The sequence below is a fragment of the Ictidomys tridecemlineatus genome, chromosome 11, assembly GCF_052094955.1.
Source record: "Ictidomys tridecemlineatus isolate mIctTri1 chromosome 11, mIctTri1.hap1, whole genome shotgun sequence".
In the NCBI taxonomy this organism is placed as follows: Eukaryota; Metazoa; Chordata; class Mammalia; order Rodentia; family Sciuridae; genus Ictidomys; species Ictidomys tridecemlineatus.
The window spans coordinates 2,623-20,125 of NC_135487.1; the positions used below are offsets into that span (position 1 = coordinate 2,623).

Sequence of the window (17,503 nt, forward strand, 5' to 3'; positions counted from 1 at the left end):
GCCCTGTGGCGGCGGCTGCGCTGCCCATCTGCTCCACCTGCCTGAAGGCGAAGTGTCACAGGGTTTAACAGCCACCTGCCAGCTTCCTCTCACCTGGGGGCTCTGAGGGGGCCCAGGCTGCCCGAGGCCTCGCTCCTGAAGCTGCTGTTGGCTGAGGGTCAACTGGACTGAGAGGGCACTGTGCCGGACGCTCAGGGCTGCATCACTGATGCTGGGCTTCTACCAGCTGCCTGGAATCCTGCCCAGCCTACCCTGCCTTCTCAGGGAGGCTCAGCCAACATACCAGGAGGGTAAAGTGGAGGCCGGGGTTCCAAACCCAATAGCTTGTCACTTCCAGCACATTCCACCAGTCAGATTCGAGGGTGGCACCCTCAAAGTGCTGAGCCGTGTCCTTCTCTCATGCTGTGCTGCAGCTGCATGTGGCAAGAGAGGTGCTGTGTATCACCCTGGCCTTGGTCACCCCCACAGCTGTGCCTCAGGTGGCCCCGATTTGCCCAGGCGTGACGCTAGTCCTGGTCAACCCTGCTCCTGGTCCACTCTTCAAAGCCCCTGTCTCTTCAAAGTCCTTGGGCTGAGGCCCTCCTTATGCGACTTATGCCTCTGCCAAACCCACCTTTGCTGTCTGTGTGAGAGGTGGACACGTTCTCAGTGCCTTTCTGCCCAGTGACACACCTGTCCTCAACTCTGGGTGGTGACGGTACCCATCAACACTCAGGCAGCCCTTTGATGTCAAATATGATTTTCAAGGTCACGGCAAGACTTTCAAGGAGTGTGAGCACATGTCCATGGTCTGTCTTGCTCAGAGACCAGGAAACCAGCAGGTGGGAGCCCCGGAGGATCCTCTTTACAGGCCCAAGCGGGCGGCTGCAGCAGTGGGCCTGCTCAGGCCTTTCAGGGCAGCAGGACCCGCCTTTCCCTGGGACAGAACCTCACAACACCTCACGGTGTGGGGGAAGAGGCGACTCCATGGCACACAGCATCGGTGAACCTCCTCCAAGGCGTTGGGGACAGGCAAGGAGGCCTTGCCCTGACCTCCAGGTCTGGAACGAAGCTACTCAACCTGTGGACTGTGAGCTTCACTAGCAGTTTCCTGGGCAGGTGCCGCCGGGGCCTCTCTCTCCTAGAGAGAGCTCTGACCCCGGGGGGGGTGGTGGCTGGTCTGTCCTGGTAGCCCCCCCACCTTAGCACTCCCCTGTCGGTTGGGTATCTGAGAACCAGAGGCCAGACATGTCATTCTGTGGCAGGAACGTGAGGGGGCCTGGTTTGGCCTTAGCCCAATTCTCGACTGCCTGTGGCAGTCCCCACAGTCCTGGGTCTGTACCTGGGTCTGGATTTGGAAGACAGCTGACCTCGTGTCATGTCCTAGACTGCGGGCTCCTTCTCCTCCTCCTTCACGGGCCTGGTGGGTTTGAACTGTCCCATGCCTGCTCCTGCCAACGGCTTTTCACAGATTGGAACAACAGCCCTGGGCACAGACCTGTCTCCTCCTCCAGGTTTCTCTACAGATATCACCACCCTGTCCTGAGAGCCCTGTCCCCAGCCCAGGTCTGTTTTACTAAGAACCAGAATCCAGGTGGTTCTGAAGGGTCCACTGGGCGGCTGCATGGTGTTAAGAGAGGTCTCTTTCTTGCCCTGTACTACATCCTGCTCTCCCAAGAGGCCCATTGCTAGGGCTGCCTCTGGGAGGGGCTGTGCCAGCCCAGGGGGCCGTGAGGAAGGAGGCTCTGGTCTGGCTGCGACCGCTCAGTCCTCCTGGTCCTGGTGAAGGGTCTGGCGAGCTCCTGGCTGCTGTTGAATCAGCCCGGCCTGGGAGCCCCACCCAGGTCTTGGCTGACACTTCCCTGGTCATTGTCCACTGTGCTCCAGTCCTGCAGCCATAGCCTACCTGTAGCCCCTGCATCAGGAGGCCTGTGGGGAAGGCCCAGCCCATCTGCCCAGAGACATGGGGTGACCTTTGAGCTGTGACCAAAGGCCACCAAGGGACACAGGGTCAGGTGTCTGGAGTCAGCCAGATGTCATCCAGAATGGTGGCCTCGGGTGGTGACCAGCCCACCAGGGAGACAGGGAGAGGGGTCTGGATCTGACGCCGGCAGACTCGCATTGGATGGGAGAATCTGGTCCCTTGTGCTTCTAGACTCTCAGTGAGGCCAGGTCCCGGCACTGTCAGAGGAAGGCTCTGTCCCCCCTGGAGTCCAGGGACACAGTCTGTGCATCAGGACCCAGCCCAGCCCTGGTGAGGCTCACCCGCCAGAGGCACATCGACATCTCAGATAGGAATGTTCTTTAATGGGCATGAAACCAGCTAGGATGAGGTAGAGGAAGAAGCAAAAGCAGACTCCTGGTGCCTGCTGTGCAGACAGTATTCGCCACATTGTCAGGGCTCTCCATGGCCGTGAGAGGAAGGCCATGTCAGACCAGATGAGCCTGGAGGATCTAAATGCTGATTTATGGTCGATAAAATATTGAGGTTGATGCTTTCAGGCAGACAGTCGGGATGGTGCTTGCTCTCACACGGAGTAAAAATCAGAATGATCTTGAGAACATAAGATCCAGCACATGTATAGGTTAACAAAGATAGATATATTCGATGTATCAGGGATTCCACTCCTTCACACAGTGCCCTCGCATGGCTAGGGGCAGGCACAGCAGTGAGCAGGCTGTAGAGGGAGGAGAGGCTCAAGCCACAGAGAGGTGAACTGCAGGCTGCTGAAGGCCATAGGCCCAGGCAGAAGTACAGGAGAAGGGAAGTAACGGGGGTAAACCCCTTCCCTATGGACCCCCTGTGGTCCTCAGCTTCGCAACACTGTGACAAAATACCTGACCCAGTCAACTTAAAAGAAAGACAGGTTACTTTGGCTCGGGGTTCAGAGGTTTCAGTCCGTGGTCCTTTGGCTCTGCAGCCTTTGAGGAAGCACATCGTGGCAGGCATGGTGGAGAGCTGCTCACCTCATGGTAGTGCAGAAGCAGAGAGAGGAGGGGCCCGGGTACCAGGGCCCTTCCAAAGCAGCCCTGTCTCCCACTTCCTCCCACCAGGGCCCCACTCCTAAAGATTCTACCACCTCCCAGTAGTGACATGGGCTGGGGACTGAGCTGTCAATGTATGGCCATTCCAGATCCAAACCCTAGCAGCCTTGTTCTGGACTTTTGATATCTTTAGTCTCACAGCAGGTGGCTGTTTGTGTCTGGCTTGTTTCATTCAGGACTGTGGTGTGGTGTGACAGAAGCTGGTTCCTTGTCCTGGCCAAGTAATACTCCATGTGTGTGCACCCACCACATTTTCCTTGCCCATTTATCTGTTGATGGACATTTGAGTTGTTTCTACCTGCTACCAATTGTAAAAAATGCTGGTGTTCAATTCTTCTGGATATGTACTCAGGAATGGAATTGCTGGGTTATATGATAACTGTCTGACATTTTGAAGGACAACCGGCCTGTTCTCCACTGCGGCTTTCACACTCCGAGCAGCAGTGCCAGGGCTCCGGGTTCTCCAGGTGCTTGTCAATGCTCATCGCTGCTTCTATTATTGGTGTCCTCCTGGTGCAAGATAGTAACAGGCTCACTGTACCATTGAGCCATATTCCTACATCCCCTCTTTATTTTAATACAGGTCTTGCTAAATTTCCATGCTGGCCTCCAACTTGCAATCCTCCTGCTTTAGCCTCCTGAGTAGCTAGGATTACAGGTGGGTGCCAGCACACCACCATGTCTGGCTCAGACTGGTTGTGGTTTGCATTTCCCTAAAAATTAATGAGTGAGTATGTGTGCACACGTGTTTGTGTATGTGTGTTGCTGGGATGGAGCCCAGGGCCTTATGTAGACTAGGTGAGCATTCTGCCACTGAGCTACACACCAGCCCTTTTTGCTGGCTTGGAGATTGAGTTGAGCTGTTTGTCCTGCTCGTGTGTGGTAAGAGTTGTTTTTGTTTGTTTGTTTGTTGTACCAGGAATTGAACCCAGTGGCACTTAACCACTGAGCCATATCCCCCTAATAAGACTCAATTTAGGGCTGGGGCTGTAGCTCAGGGGCAAAGCATTTGCCTAGCATGTGTGAGGCACTGGGTTCTATCCTCAGCACCACATTAAAAAAATAAATTAAATAAAGGCATGCTGTTCATCTACAACTATAAAAATTTTTTAAAAGACTCAGTTTATTTATATATAACATGGAGTTATTACTCTTTGCATAGTCATTGAATAAAGTTAAATTATGTGTAAGTAGGTCCCAATATCAAGGCTGCCTCATGGTAGGAACACTTTTTGTTGGTGGGGGGGGTACCAGGGATTGAACTCAGAGGTGCTTAACCACTGAGCCACATCTTCAGCTCTATTTTTTTAAATATAGAGAAAGAGAGAGAATTTTTTAATATTCATTTTTTAGTTTTCGGTGCACACAACATCTCTATTTTACTTTTTTTGTGGTGCTGAGGATCGAACCCAGCGCCCCACGTATGCCAGGCGAGCGCACTACCACTTGAGCCACATCCCCAGCCTTTCAGCTCTATTTTGTATTTTATAAGAGAGTTGCTTAGGGCCTTGCTTTTAGGTGAGGCTATTGTTGAACTCGCAATCCTCCTGCCTCAGCCTCCCAAGCCACTGGGATTACAGGCCTGTGCCACTATGCCCACCCAGCCCTTTTTAATATTTCATTTAGAGACAGGGTCTTGTTGAGTTGCTTGGTGTCTTGCTAAATTGCTGAGATTGGTTTTGAACTCGTGATCCTCCTGCCTCAGCCTCCTAAGCCACTGGGATTATAGCTGTGTACCACTACACCCAGCTGTAAGAACTCTTTATATATCCTGGATAGTGGACTGTTAGGTAAATGATTTGAAACATTTCATCCCAGACTGTGGATTGTCTTTTAACTTTCTTTCTTTTTTTGTCTTCTAACTTTTTTGATAGTGTCCACGAATTAATTTTTGTACAAAATAAGATACATTTCTTTCACTAAGAAATAATCTGAACAAATATTGTCCTAAAATGGTCATCTCTGGGTCATTTAGATTTTCCCTATCTTATGATTTTTTTCCAGATTAATCATGGTGAAAATTTCCAAGCTAACTAATTTGTAAACTGGTAAATGGAAAGTGAAAGTTATCAGTCATTAGTTCATGTTACTATGACTCTTGTGCATCTTGTAGGCAGTCTGAGTGCTGGGCATTTAGGAGCTTTTGAACGCACACCCTGGTGGAGCCTTGGGAGGCAGGGACAGGGTCCTGGCCCTCAGGTCCCCTTGAGAGCCAGGCCCTCCAGAGTACCTCCCTGTCCTTCTGTCTTGTTTCTTCACTCACGCTGGGGCACGCACTGGGAAAAGGAAACCGAAACTGAAGGCGACCAGCCACTGGTGTGGGCTGTGGGAGGCTCCGCCCTCTGACGTGTGTAGCTGAGACTCATAAATGGCCTGTGGAGCAGCTGGAGGGGAGAGGAAGCCCACTCCTGAGCACTGGAGGTGGACCGAGCACTGGAGACTCCGGCCATGGTGAGGCAGATGGCACAGTGGGGCAGCTGGGCTACTCCAGCCCACTTTCCTCCCTCCCCTGGCTGGGGTCTCCCAGCAGCAGAGCACCCACTGCCAAGCCCTGAGCTTGGCCGGGTTCCCAAGTGTGAGGAGAGGGGATGGGCCCACAGGGGGACACAGAGGGTGATGGGAGGAACTAGAGGCTGTGGGAGACTGGCCTTCCTGTGCCCAGTGGGTGGAGGAGGCAGCCAACAGAGAACAGCACCCAGGACCTGTGGCCAGTGTGGGAGCCCAGCCTCTGTGATGCCCGCAGGGCTGGAACCTGAAGGTGAAGATGCTGGGGGGCCAGGAGCTCCCGGTGCCCCTGAGTGACTCCGCGATGCTGTCGGAACTGAAGCAGCAGATTTTCCAGAAGATCGGCGTGCCTGCCTTCCAGCAGCACCTGGCCCTGCCCAGTGGCCCCGTGCTGCAGGACAGGGTCCCTCTCACCAGCCAGGGCTTGGCCTCTGGCAGCACAGTCCTGCTGATGGTGCAGAACTGTGACAGCCCCCTGAGCATCCTGGTGAGGAACGACAAGGGCCGCACCAGACCCTACAGCATCAGGCTGACGCAGAAGGTGGCCGAGCTCAAGCAGCAGGTTGCCCAGCAGGAGCACATCCAGGAAGATCTGTTCTGGCTGAGCTTCGAGGGGAGGCCCATGGAAGAGCCGCAGCTGCTGGGGGAGTATGGACTCGCCCCCCAGAGCACTGTGTTTCTGAACCTGCGCCTGCGCGGGGGCGGGGCCTAGAAGACCGCGGAGCCCCAACAGGGATCAAGTGCTAGGAATAAAGATGATGTAAAGGATAAACTGCCTTCTGTCTGTCTGCCTGATCTCCCCCTCTCTCTGCTGATGAATTAGGAGGGAGGAGGTTTGAGAGAGAACCAGGCCTGGGCGACAGGCCTGGGCTAGAAGTCAAGGGACCAGGTGTCACAGAGCCGAGTGGTCTCCACTGTGACTCTTCTCCCAGAAATTGAAGGGAGACCTACTTCCACGCCTCCTGGGGTCAAGGGGTCATATCTAAAGAATGTTAAAGAGACACATTGGCTGGGGCTGCCTGCCAGGCTGAGCCACAGACTCACCATGGCTCCACTTTCACCTTTGGGTGGGCAGAATTAGGGAGGAACAGGTGAGGCCAGGTCAGGTTCCACAGGCCACAGTGTGTGGCTCCCTGGGATCAGCCCCTCCCAAAGCCCGGGAAGCAGTGAGGGTGGGTCCTTAGACCTGTGGGTGGGAGGGCCAGGGAGCCTCTGGCACAACACTGGGGGCTGCAACCTGCCCACCTGCTTTGTCCTGCCTGCAGTGAGGTGGGGATGGATGAAGGGGGCATGTGTATCCTCCAGAGAAATGCCTACTGAAGAGGCCAAGCGCAGCAAGCCGGGAATTGGTGGTTTACCCTGTCCACCAGGAGAGCATGTCCCAGACCTTCCCGGATGGGCCAGTTCACTCCCTTCTTCTGGAAATGCTTCTTTCAGTCCTGTACCAACTTACCCAGTGAGTTCCACAGGAGTCAGGCCGGGCACCTAGGATCCGGGTACGGTGGGAAGAATGTGCACCTCTCTGGTCCCTGGACCACTACCTTGGGGGCACTTGGACCTTAACTTTCAAATGCCTCAGGATGATTTGGCTGGAGGCCCAGAAGACCACTTTTGGGTGCATGGGATGCAGATCTAAGACCGCCCAGGTCCCCCTTTTGCCATGCTGCAACAAAGCAAGTGTAAGTACAGATCCTTGGAGTCACTTTCTCCCGGAATCCCCCACCAGGGCCAAAGTGGGCTGGGGTCCTCCTCTGGGGGAGTGTCGTCTACCACCCACCACTCAATGCCTCTGGCTCAGAAACCTGTACCTCGCACACTGCAGATCCAGTTCTGAGCCTCACCTATCCAGGATAAGCTGGAGAGAGCGGCCTGGAGCGGCGAGGGGGCGTGTCTGGCGCCCAGACGGGACCACCTGCCGATGGACAGCAGGGGGCGCCCTGCTCCCTGGCCGCGAGGCCCGGGCGGGAGGTGGGCGGGTCTGCGCGCCGCTTCCGTCAGTCACCGCCCGCACCGGTCAGCCGTTGGGGGGCACGGCCTGCTGGGGACGCCCCCGCGCCCTAGTGAGCAAGAGTCTGGACCCCGAAAGCTCGGTTGCGGACCCCAGCTGGAGGGACCACTCCCCCGCCGGGGGAGGGGCAGGCCAGAGGGCCGAGGGGCCGCGGGTCCGGACTCCAGCAGCCTCTCTTTCGGCCCAGTCGTCTCCGCGAACCCCTTGGAAGTCCAGTCACGTCGCCTCTAGATTATGCATTAACCCGACTTCAGCCGCATTTCCTGGGGGGGACGACCGCGCAGGCGGGGGAGGGGCGTCCGCAGGGGTGAAGCACAGCAGAAAGCCCTGGGCCCGCCCTGCCCCGCCCCCGGCCTGCCGAAGTCCCCGGACGGTCTCACCGCCACCCGGCGCGACGTAGCGCCCCCACCCCCGGCCTCCGCCCGGCGCCGCAGTCCCGGTGCTTTGTTCGCGGCCGGCGCGGGTCGCAGGGCGCCGGGCGGGCGGGGCGGACCCCCGTGGGGGAGGGGCAGCGCTGCCCGGCCCCGCCCCCGCCCCGCCCCCGCGCCGCCCGCGCTCCAGCCGCCTCCCGGGGCTGCGTCCTGTCCTGTCCAGTCCGGTCCCCGGCGCGGCCCGGCCCGCGCGCTCTCCCGGCCGCCTTCCGCCGTCCTCGGCTGCGCCATGGCCAGCCTACGGCCGTCCGGCCCGGCTCCGATGCGGCCACTGCTGCTGCTCTTGGTGGTGGCCGCGCACACCCTGCCCATCGCCGGCGGGACGTGCCCGGAGCGCGCGCTGGAGCGGCGCGAGGAGGAGGCGAACGTGGTGCTCACCGGCACGGTGGAGGAGATCCTCAACGTGGACCCGGTGCAGCACACGTACTCTTGCAAGGTGGGCCCCGCCGGGACCCCGGCCCCGGGAGGCCCGGGCCGGGGCCTCTTCCCCGCGATGCCGCCCCAAGGCCCTCCCCTCGCTTGCCGGCCGCGCTGCTGGGACCCCTATCCCAGGCCGTGGGAATGATCCCGGACGCTCCGCAGCCCCCGCTCGCGCTCCCTTGGCGACCGCCAAGCCTCCGGGTGGGGCGCCTGGTCCCGGAAAACTCTGGAGCGACAGGGAAAGTTCCTGCGGTGTTGCTGCGGTACCGCCCGTGGTGCCCAGGCCGGGCAACCGGGTGTTGGCTTCCCCTCCGCCCAAAGCCCTTTCCCTTATCGAAAACAAGTGCACCTCCCCCCAGGAAGGATGGGGGCTGCCGCGCCCCCTCCCCACCAGCCAAAGAAAAGGGGTAGGGTCGGGGAGATGACGCTCTTTGCCTGGGGTGTGGACGGGAGCTCTACCTGTGATCAGTGCTGTTTCCCCCTTCTCAGAGGCGGAGATACCAGTGCTAAAGGGGGTGCCGGGAGAAAGAGGTGCACAGCCTAATTTCCTAACGTCGGGAGACTGCTGAGGGGTGCTGCGGCCACGGTTGTGGGGGGCTGGGGCAGGGAGTGGGCGGGGCCGCTGCTGAACCTCGCGTGCCTGGGCCCAGTGGGGGAAGGGGAGCAGGGGCAGGTGCTCCATCCCGCTCCCGGGAATACTGGAGCGCCCCTGGCCCGAGGGAGGGGAGTCTTGTTCCACTTCTCCTTCAGCTGGATCTGGGAGCTCCTGGAGTAGGTCTGGTGGGTTTCCTCCACGGTCTTCCAGGGAAGGCCCTGGGGACCCAAGGTTGGTCCTCCCTCCGGCCCCCAGACTACCTCACTCCACCAGAAAGGGATCATTCTTGTTCCAGGGAGATGGCGAGGGTTGCGGCTTGTTTCAGAGTGGTCTGTGCGGGCTACAGCTGGGGTCCCCCCCACCGAGCCCCTCCCCTCACCGCTGGGCACTTTGCCAAGCCCCTGCAGGATTTTCCCGACTTCCTCCCCTGCTCCTGGGTGTGGCTGGGGTGGGGGGAGGCGATGAAAGCCAACAGGCCCTCTCCTGCCTGGGTTCTCTCCTGCTGGAGCCCACTGGACGTGTGGAGGTTAGATGAGGCTGGACCAGCTGATGGAGGGTCCCTGCAGACTCTGCAGTCCTGAGCTGGCAGGTGGAAAGGCGTCCCATTGTCTCTTCACTCCCACTCCAAGAGCCCTGGCCCCCAACAGCGCTTGAAGAAGGGGCCTCTTCCCAGAACTCCATTTGCAGGGAGTGAAAGGATCTGTGGACCTGTGATGTGGGCTGCCTTGGGCGGGGGCTGTGGCTGTCCCTCCTGCCAGAGTGTCAGAGTAGATGCCCTCAGGGTCCCAGGAGGAGAGGTGTAGGGTGGGGCTGCCTAAAGCTGCCCGAACTTGACTTTGTGGCTCTCGGCTACCTTGGCTGCCCTGACGCTGGAGCTGGAGGAGGGGGGCCTTCATTTCCTGGAAGGAAGGTGTCAGCCCACCCACAGGGGTCTCAAGATCCTGGCTGGCCACTTGCCCCCAAACCCCCCTCCATCCCTGTGTCTCAGTCCTGGCTTTGCCCAGAGTGTGAGCAAGTGGTGGTAGGCAGGGGGCAGAAAAGGAAGGGTGGAGGAGGCAGGCACTCCAGACCAGGTGGGCCCCTCCCCAAATCCAGCTTGAGCTGAGGTGGACATATTGGAGTTGGGTGCTGATCTTGGTTAGACCTGGAATAGGAGCTAATTCCTGGGGTGGGCCTGTGTTCATGAGACATCACATGAAGAGGTCCCAAGTCCTCAGGTGACACAGGGGGGCAGCACCACCCCAGCACTGTGTATATTTACCTGCAGCCTCTGCCCAGGCCTGGTGTCTACTGTAGGCATTCGACCTGAGCAGCTGAGGTCGGAGCCCGAAGGGCCCGGGCCATTGTCTGGTATCCTTCCCCCGGGAGGAAGAGGACCATTAACACCTGCCCCCGTGTCTACCCAGGTTCGAGTCTGGCGCTACTTGAAGGGCAAAGATGTGGTGTCCCAGGAGAGCCTTCTGGATGGTGGCAACAAGGTCGTCATTGGTGGCTTCGGAGACCCCCTCATCTGTGACAACCAGGTGTCTACCGGGGACACCAGGATCTTCTTTGTGAACCCAGCACCCCCCTACCTGTGGCCAGCCCATAAGAATGAACTGATGCTCAACTCTAGCCTCATGCGGATCACCCTTCGCAACCTGGAGGAGGTGGAGTTTTGTGTAGAAGGTGCGTGGGGGGTCCGAGCAGGGATCCAATGGGGTGGGCAGAGGGCTGCCAGGTATGTGTGAAAGGTGGGCTTGGAGGTGAGTGGCAGAGCGTTGGGCCCAGGGAGAGTGAAGAGGGGTTTACTTGCAGCTGGAACACATACTGTCTGGCTGTCTGGCTGTGTTCCCACCTCATTCCTACTTTGCTGCTCCCTGGCCGCATTTCTAGTCATCCGGCCATCAGAGCCCAAGGAACAGAAGCAAGCCCTGCAAAGGGACTGGCTTCCTCTGCTTCCTCACCCCTTCCCCCTTGGAGGGCTCTTTCCCAGGGGAGGAGCTGGGACCAGGTAAATGATGGACACCAGCTGCCATGCTCTGGCAGAAGCCCCGTGTCTGCCTAGACTGGTGCACACATTCGAGCAAAGCCCTGGTGGCCAGGCTTAGGGGTTGGAGGTTGGGGGCCGATCCTGTGTGTCCAGAGGCCCACGGTTTCTGGGAAGAGCTGCTGTGTGGGATGAGTGCTTCTAGGGACTAGACAGGTTAGTGCCTCTGGGAAGTGACCTGTCACATGATAGGCCAGGGAATGTGGTGGGAGAATGTAAGAGTTTGTCGCCTCCACTTCCTGTCTGTTCCCTTATGGCTATCTGGAATGGGATGTGGGGTGGGGGACGGAGAGAAACTTCCTCCTCAGGGCAGTGGCAGGGGTCATGACTTCCACTTATTTGAGGTGCTCTGTTGGCCAGTGGGGAAGTCCTAACTATTGTCTGCCTTTCTGCTTTGATGCAGCTCCTGAGGGGGATCTCTAGGACCCTTCCCCACGCCCCCGTGTTGTCTTGCTGGGGGCACTGTGAAGGAGGAGGTACCTAGCCCAGAATGGGCAGCCTTGTGGTCTGTCCCCCAGCTGTGGTCAGCTGCTCCTGGGCTACCTCCAGGTCCCCTGGATTGGGCCCTGCTCAGCAAAGGCTGAGCCGTGGGAGTCTAGCCAGGCCATCCCACTGGGCAAAGACCAGTCCTGGTCCTGCCCTGGAAGCTGTGGGCTGGGCATGGCATGGAGGCATGGGGGGATGAGTAGGACGGAGGAAGGCCTGGAAAAGGAGGGTCTGGGTGCTGTCCCTGCTCATCCCTGAAAGATTGAGAAGGAAAATCATTAACTCTCTGAGGGGTGGGTCCCTCCTGAGGGTCTGTGACTCAGTAACTGAGGCCTGATAAGGAGTCAGAGGTCACACAGATTCAGCTTCTGAAGCCTCCTTTGCCCATGCCAGACCTGGGCTTTGGTGTTAGGAATGACCAGGCCCAGCAGAGGGACAGCGGGGGAGGAGAGTCCCCAAGGAGACCCCCCAGGTAGTGTGGCTTGACCTGTTGTGAGCCATGTGGCTCAGGGATCAGTTAGGACCTGAAAGCCAGGTGGGGGCTTCCAGACAGGCCAAGGGGACACAGGGGAGCCCCAGGAAGAGGGGACAGAAGAGGAATCTGGGTCCCGGTGAGGTTTTGGGGAGCCCAGAGAACTTGAGCAGGGTTGAGTGACAGGAATCTCGACTTTGGAAGCAGACCAGGGGTCCGTGGCTGTAGGACAGGGACCGTGCGTCAGTGACGCAGGGTGAAACAGGCCCCCCTGAGGCCTGAGGGACCAGGCTGGAGGGACATCTCTGGCCCAGTCCTCCCAAGCTGGGTCCCTCTTCTGTTCTGAAGATGACCACATCAGCCCCCTCCCCAGTCCTAGTGATGGTGGGCAGACAAGGCTAGGACCTAGTGGACCCTTCCCCACTGCCCCACCCCAGCAGGGCACAGGGGATCTAGTCTTCAGGGCCCTCTGGGTGGGAATCCAGTCTGGGAACACGCCCTCCCCACCGCTGCCTAGACACTGCCCGGAGGGGTCCTGCTGCCAGGGCAGAGACCTTTCCCCCTTCTAGCGGCTTCTTTCCTCAGTTTCTCCCCTGGGCCAGCTGGAACTTCCTGGCCCTGTCCAGTCGGCCCCTCCCCCAGCCAGGCCCCCTAGGAAGTCTCCTCCTCCCTCCTTTGCCTGGGGAGCCACATTCCTGGCATAACTGAGACAGGTATGTGCCCCTCCCCCTGTACCACCTTTGGGGGCCCCTCCTGCTCCTTCCAGAAGGCAACCCCACCCCCTGCTTTGCTGGGGAGAGTGGCCTGGCTTAGCCTCTCTCCCTGGCCAGCAGCTGCCATTTGGGAGCCTGCTCAGGGCAGCCCTCTGCCACCTTGTCCCACACTCCCATCACCTCCCTCTCCACCTCAGGGAGGCCATCCTGGTGCTTCGCCAAGCCTCAAAGCCCCCAAGAGGGACACAGGCCTGACTGGGGGCCGGCAGGGCAGCCTGAGGCCCTTCCCTCCCCACTCCAAGCCAGTAGCAGAGAAAGGAAGTGTTGTCTGCCCCTGCCGGGGCCTGGCACAGGGACAGGGCAGGGGGCCAGGGTTGGAGTGAGCCTGGCACCTGCCCAGCTGGGCTCTGCCCAGCCCTGAAGCTGGGGGTCCTGGCAGCCAGGCTCCCAGGTCTGGCCTAGCCAGCAGTGTTCTGGTCAAGCCCTTCCAGCCAGGCCAACTGTCCAGGGCCCTCAGGAGGACAGTCCCAGGGCAGTGGGTGGGGGCATCCTGACCCCCAGGCCAGGTTCCTTTCCCCGATCTCTTGATCTCCTAGGCTGTGGGGAGGCTTCTGGGCTGCTCTCTGCTGTGTACTCCATTTCTGTACCCACCCCCCAGCTTTCCCACCTTCCTCTGCAAATGGGAGGTCGCTTCTCCCTGTCCCTGCTTCCCTCTTCTGGACTCCAGGTTCTCAGCCTACCCCTTGGCCACACCTAGTGCCCTCCTGGCCCCTCCCCCAGGCAGGTCCAGGCTGGAGGCTGCTGGCACGGAGACTGCCTGCCACAGGCAACCTGCCTGTGTGGCTGGGGGAGGGGCCGTCTCCTTCCCACGGGGGCTGGTGCTGCTGGAGCACCTGAGTGGGTCTGTCTTTGGCTTCCCTGGGTTTCTGGGGCAGTTCTGGGATGGGTGGGGAATGCCCTGGATTCTGTGGGGTGATCTACCTTACACAGGCAAAGGAGGGCAGGACTGAAAACAGCTCTTGGCTTTTTCCAGACCCACCCCATTCCCCCAATCCCCACTCAGAGAAGAGCCCCCCCTCCGTCCCCCCACCCCCCACTGGAAGTGGAAAAGTCTGCTTTGAAGCAGCCTCCCTCCCTCTCCTGGGCTGCCCAGTGGGTGCTAGAGGGAGTCTGTTGGGGCCTGCCTCCACCTTCACAGCACCCCTGTGGGTGGGGGCTGCATTCCAGGTTAGAGGCCACCTACTCCGGACACCCACGCAGGTCAGAGGCCAACTTCCCAGCCCCAGAGGCTGAGGTGGAGAGACTGGAGGTCAAAATGGGGCTGTTCCCACACTGAAGGGCAAGGGGGCAGCCCAAGGTTGCTCCTGCCTCTTCCCCCCTGGCCTTCTGCTCCTTTCAGAAGGGCTGATCCCCCAAACCTAGAAGATCAAAGCCGACCCCATCACGACAGGGGGTGGGAAACTGCTGTGGCTGCTGCAGGGGGTGGGGGCAGCTTCCACTGTCTCCACTGTGGGACCCAGGCCAGCTGCTCACATCAGAGCTGGGTGGGCTGGATGGGGTGGGAGCTGCCCTCCTGCCTCTGTCAGCTCTTCCCTGTGGGGCTCCCCAGCTTTGAGGCCTTGCTGCGCTGGGGGTGGCTGCAGTCACCAGGGTAGCCTTGTCTAGCAGACTTGGTCCTCCCAGGGAGAGTTACTCTGGGCAGAGGCCTCTGCCCCCTGTATGTTCTGCTGCTGGGCCCCAGGCTGGGGAAGGTCTCCTTGAAGCCTCCAGTGGAGAGGGACCCTCCCCAGTGAAGGGCCCCCTCCCTCCAGCTCGGGTCCTGAGAACTTCCTCTGAGGAAGGCCCCCTGCAGGGGCTGCTCACAGCTGGACCTGGGACAGGGGAGCTGGCCTCTCCCAGGCTTCCCTGCACACACCCCCACCGTGGAGTGGAAGGGGGGGGAGCAGAGCTGCTCACCCGCAGGCTGTTTCCAGCTGTGCTTGTGTGTGCCTGGGGCCAAGCTGTGTGCAGTCATTCTGTACTTTCCATTGGCCTGGCTGGCGGTGCTGGTTCCTGACACAGTGGAGAGAGGTGGAACCCATCTCCAGAGGCCCAGGGTCGGACTCCCTCCCAGATCTGCACCTGAGAAGCTAGTGTCCCTGGGCTCAGCCTGGGAGGAGGACGCTCAAGTCTTGGCAGTGGGCGCCCTCTGCCTGTGTCTGAGAGGCCTCTGCCTTCATGCACGTGTATCACCTCTGCTTGCTGCTTATTGTCCAGTCTGTCCCCTTGCCCTGTCCGGCTGGGCCTTGTGCCTGCCAGGAGCCCAGCACCTTCTCCTGTGGGCTCTGCCCGTGGGAGTAGCTGAGGTGGTGAGATGAAGGGCCTGCTTGGTGGGGCTGCAGTGAGGAAAGTCCCTCAGGGCCTGCCTGCCCCTGGGGCTGATGCAGACACTTCCCCTCCCCACACACAGCCAGACAGGGTGCAGGGCAGTTAGGCCTGAGGTTGGCCTGAACCCTCCCTACCCTTCCCTGGGTCACACATGCTGGGCCCTTGGAGAAGCAGCCTGGCCTGTGGGGCATCATGCTCACAGATGTGAGGTCCCAGTGCATTCTGGGGCGAGTGAGCACTGATACTCAGGGAAAGCAGCGAACAGCAGCTGTACCCTGTGCCTTGGATGAGGGTGGGAGAAAGGTGCCATAGCATGGGGAGGACAGAGGACAGAAAGCCAGCCATGCTTCCAGGACCCCCTGGCTGTTAGTACAAGCTGACCCTCCTTGTCACCTGACTGACCTCCTCTGCTGATCCTTCATGAGGAAGCTCCTCCCTCTAGGGTCTGCCTCTGCCCTCTCCTTCCTGCACCTTTGGTCCATTGTACCTCTCCCTTCCCTGTACATCCCAGTGCCCAGCTGGCCAGCCCCTCCAGGAAGCTCCCTAAGACTCAGCCCTGGGCCATGGAGTGGTACCAGCCCTATTATGCCCACCTCCCCTGTGTCTGGTGCCTCTGGCCCAGCTCAGGACAGCTGGACTCTTGGAGGCATTGACCCACATCTGGGTTCCACCTGTCTCCACACAGTCTCTTTCCTCCTGAAGATGGACAGGGCCTGGCTGAGTTGGGCTTGGAGCTGCCTGGGAGAGGAAGGGCATATTTTATGGTACTTGCTCACCTGGCACCCCCTGGTGGTTGTGGCAGAGGCCCAGGGTCGGACTCCCTCCCAGATCTGCCCAGTGCCTGTTGCCCCTCCCACTGTCCCTGTTCCCCAGGCTTCACCACACTGGCCTCCTGCTCTCCTGCAGCCTCTTGAGCTAGTTCCCATCCTGGGCCTTGGCAGTTGCCTCTGTCTGGGGCTCTTCCTCTGAATCTGTGGAAAAGCCCTCTTTCTGTCCCTGGGCTGTATGTAGATGTCACCCCAGAGGCCACACTACTGTCTGGGCTGTTAGAAACTGCTACAACATAGCCTCCCTGAGGCTGTGCCTGGGACACTGAGCCCTGTCAGGGACGCAGACTGGCTGGTTGGGGCTCCTTTGTGATAGGGTGGGGCCAGCAGAGAAGTCAGGGGTGGGGTCAAGAACTGCAGGCTCCTGGAGTGTCGCTATTCTGTGTGCTAGCCCTCTGTGCCTCTGTCCCTTAATTTTCACTTACTCACCACCCTGAATAGCAGGCTGTTCAGGGTGGTGAGTATCTGGGGACAGGTAAAGGGCACAGGCTTGACCCAGACACCTCCTGGCCTCACCTGAAGTTGGCAAGATGAACCACAGAAGGCCAACCCTTGGTGGCTGGCCTAGGCCCAGCAGGGACATCCTGCTGTGAAGCTCCCAATGTCTTCTGAGAGGGACAAGGAAGATGTGGAACAGCTTGAAACTGCATGAGGAGGCTGCAAGTGGTGTGGTGGGGAGCCAGGCCGACAGATAGAGGCTCCCCTCTGAGCAGGGCACCTCTGGGCAAAGAAGCAGAAGGCCTTGCCTTGACGGAGGTGCGTCTGCAGATGGCAAGGGGGAGGCCCCTGTAATGGAGATAGTGTGTGCCTCTGTGCGGCATGCTACCGTCTGACAGCCCCGCAGTTAGGTCCCTTGGGCTCCCAGCCATCCCACCCCACCCCATCCCATCCTTTCCAAGGGAGCCCCACCCCCTCCAGAGCGGAGGGGGGGATCATCTGCATGAGAATGGGCCAGCCGTGGCCTCTGGGCTGGACTTTCTACCCTTTCCAGGCCCAGAGAAGTACCTGGAAGTTCCCAGCCAGATCTTCAGTGTGCACACAGCCTGTATGGGGCGGGTGTTAGTGTGTGCAGGCAGGTGGGGGCGTGTGACCCCAATGCTGCAGACTTGGAGGGTGGGAGTTCCTGCACGCCCCAGAGGAATGCTAGTGTGTGGGATTGCTGTTGCTGCGGGGGGCTGTTTCCTGGCTCAGTATCCTGTTCATTCCCAGGGCATGGGCCTGCGTGGGCTGCTCCAGGCTGAATGATTTTGTCTGAAGATCCCAAAATAGCTTTAGTAGCCTGAGCTCCCCTCCCCCTCGGGCCTGGAGCCTCAATGGCTCTTTGTCTCTCAAGACATCCCGCCCCTGCTGGGGGTGAAGACACTGACTGGGGCTGAGTGGGGCTGGGCTGCCAACCTTGTTCCCTTTCCTATTGGCTGATACCAAAGGACCCTAAGCCCCATTCCCAGTGTTGGCTTGGGCCATCTCGGGCTCCCATGTGAGCATCCAGGCCAGCCTGTTGGCACTCCTTCAGTATCAGAGCCCAGGGTCTCTGGGGGAGCCAGACTTTGCCAGGGGCTCCCACTACCACTCAGACACCCCTGCCCCCAGCCCCGCTACCCTATTCCTAGCTTCTTCCTGCAGAGC

General features: G+C 59.5%; 2 protein-coding genes and 1 long non-coding RNA gene across 9 annotated transcripts in view; 2 read left to right on the forward strand and 1 right to left on the reverse strand.

Moving 5' to 3' along the window:
- Window positions 1-2,268: 2,268 nt before the first annotated feature.
- On the reverse strand, window positions 2,269-10,396 carry LOC144367819 (uncharacterized). Its single transcript, XR_013427298.1, has 2 exons — window positions 8,848-10,396; window positions 2,269-8,614 (listed from the first exon to the last, which is right to left on the reverse strand). It is a non-coding gene; the product is annotated as an uncharacterized LOC144367819 (long non-coding RNA).
- Window positions 4,912-6,301, forward strand: Isg15 (ISG15 ubiquitin like modifier). Its single transcript, XM_005339272.5, has 2 exons — window positions 4,912-5,475; window positions 5,768-6,301. Exons 1-2 carry the CDS (start codon window positions 5,473-5,475, stop codon window positions 6,239-6,241), a joined length of 477 nt encoding a protein of 158 aa, XP_005339329.1. The 5' UTR covers window positions 4,912-5,472; the 3' UTR covers window positions 6,242-6,301.
- The window catches only part of Agrn (agrin), a 31,578-nt gene continuing 21,871 nt past the window's right edge, over window positions 7,797-17,503 (forward strand). For 6 of the 7 annotated variants that reach the window (XM_078024967.1, XM_078024966.1, XM_078024968.1 and 3 more), the window contains exons 1-2: window positions 8,104-8,404; window positions 10,390-10,651. In XM_078024967.1, coding sequence (XP_077881093.1) covers window positions 8,198-8,404; window positions 10,390-10,651 — 469 coding nt within the window. In that variant the 5' untranslated portion in view covers window positions 8,104-8,197. Of the gene's footprint in view, window positions 8,405-10,389; window positions 10,652-17,503 lie in introns of all 7 variants that reach the window. The other variant, XM_078024970.1, reaches the window with a different exon arrangement.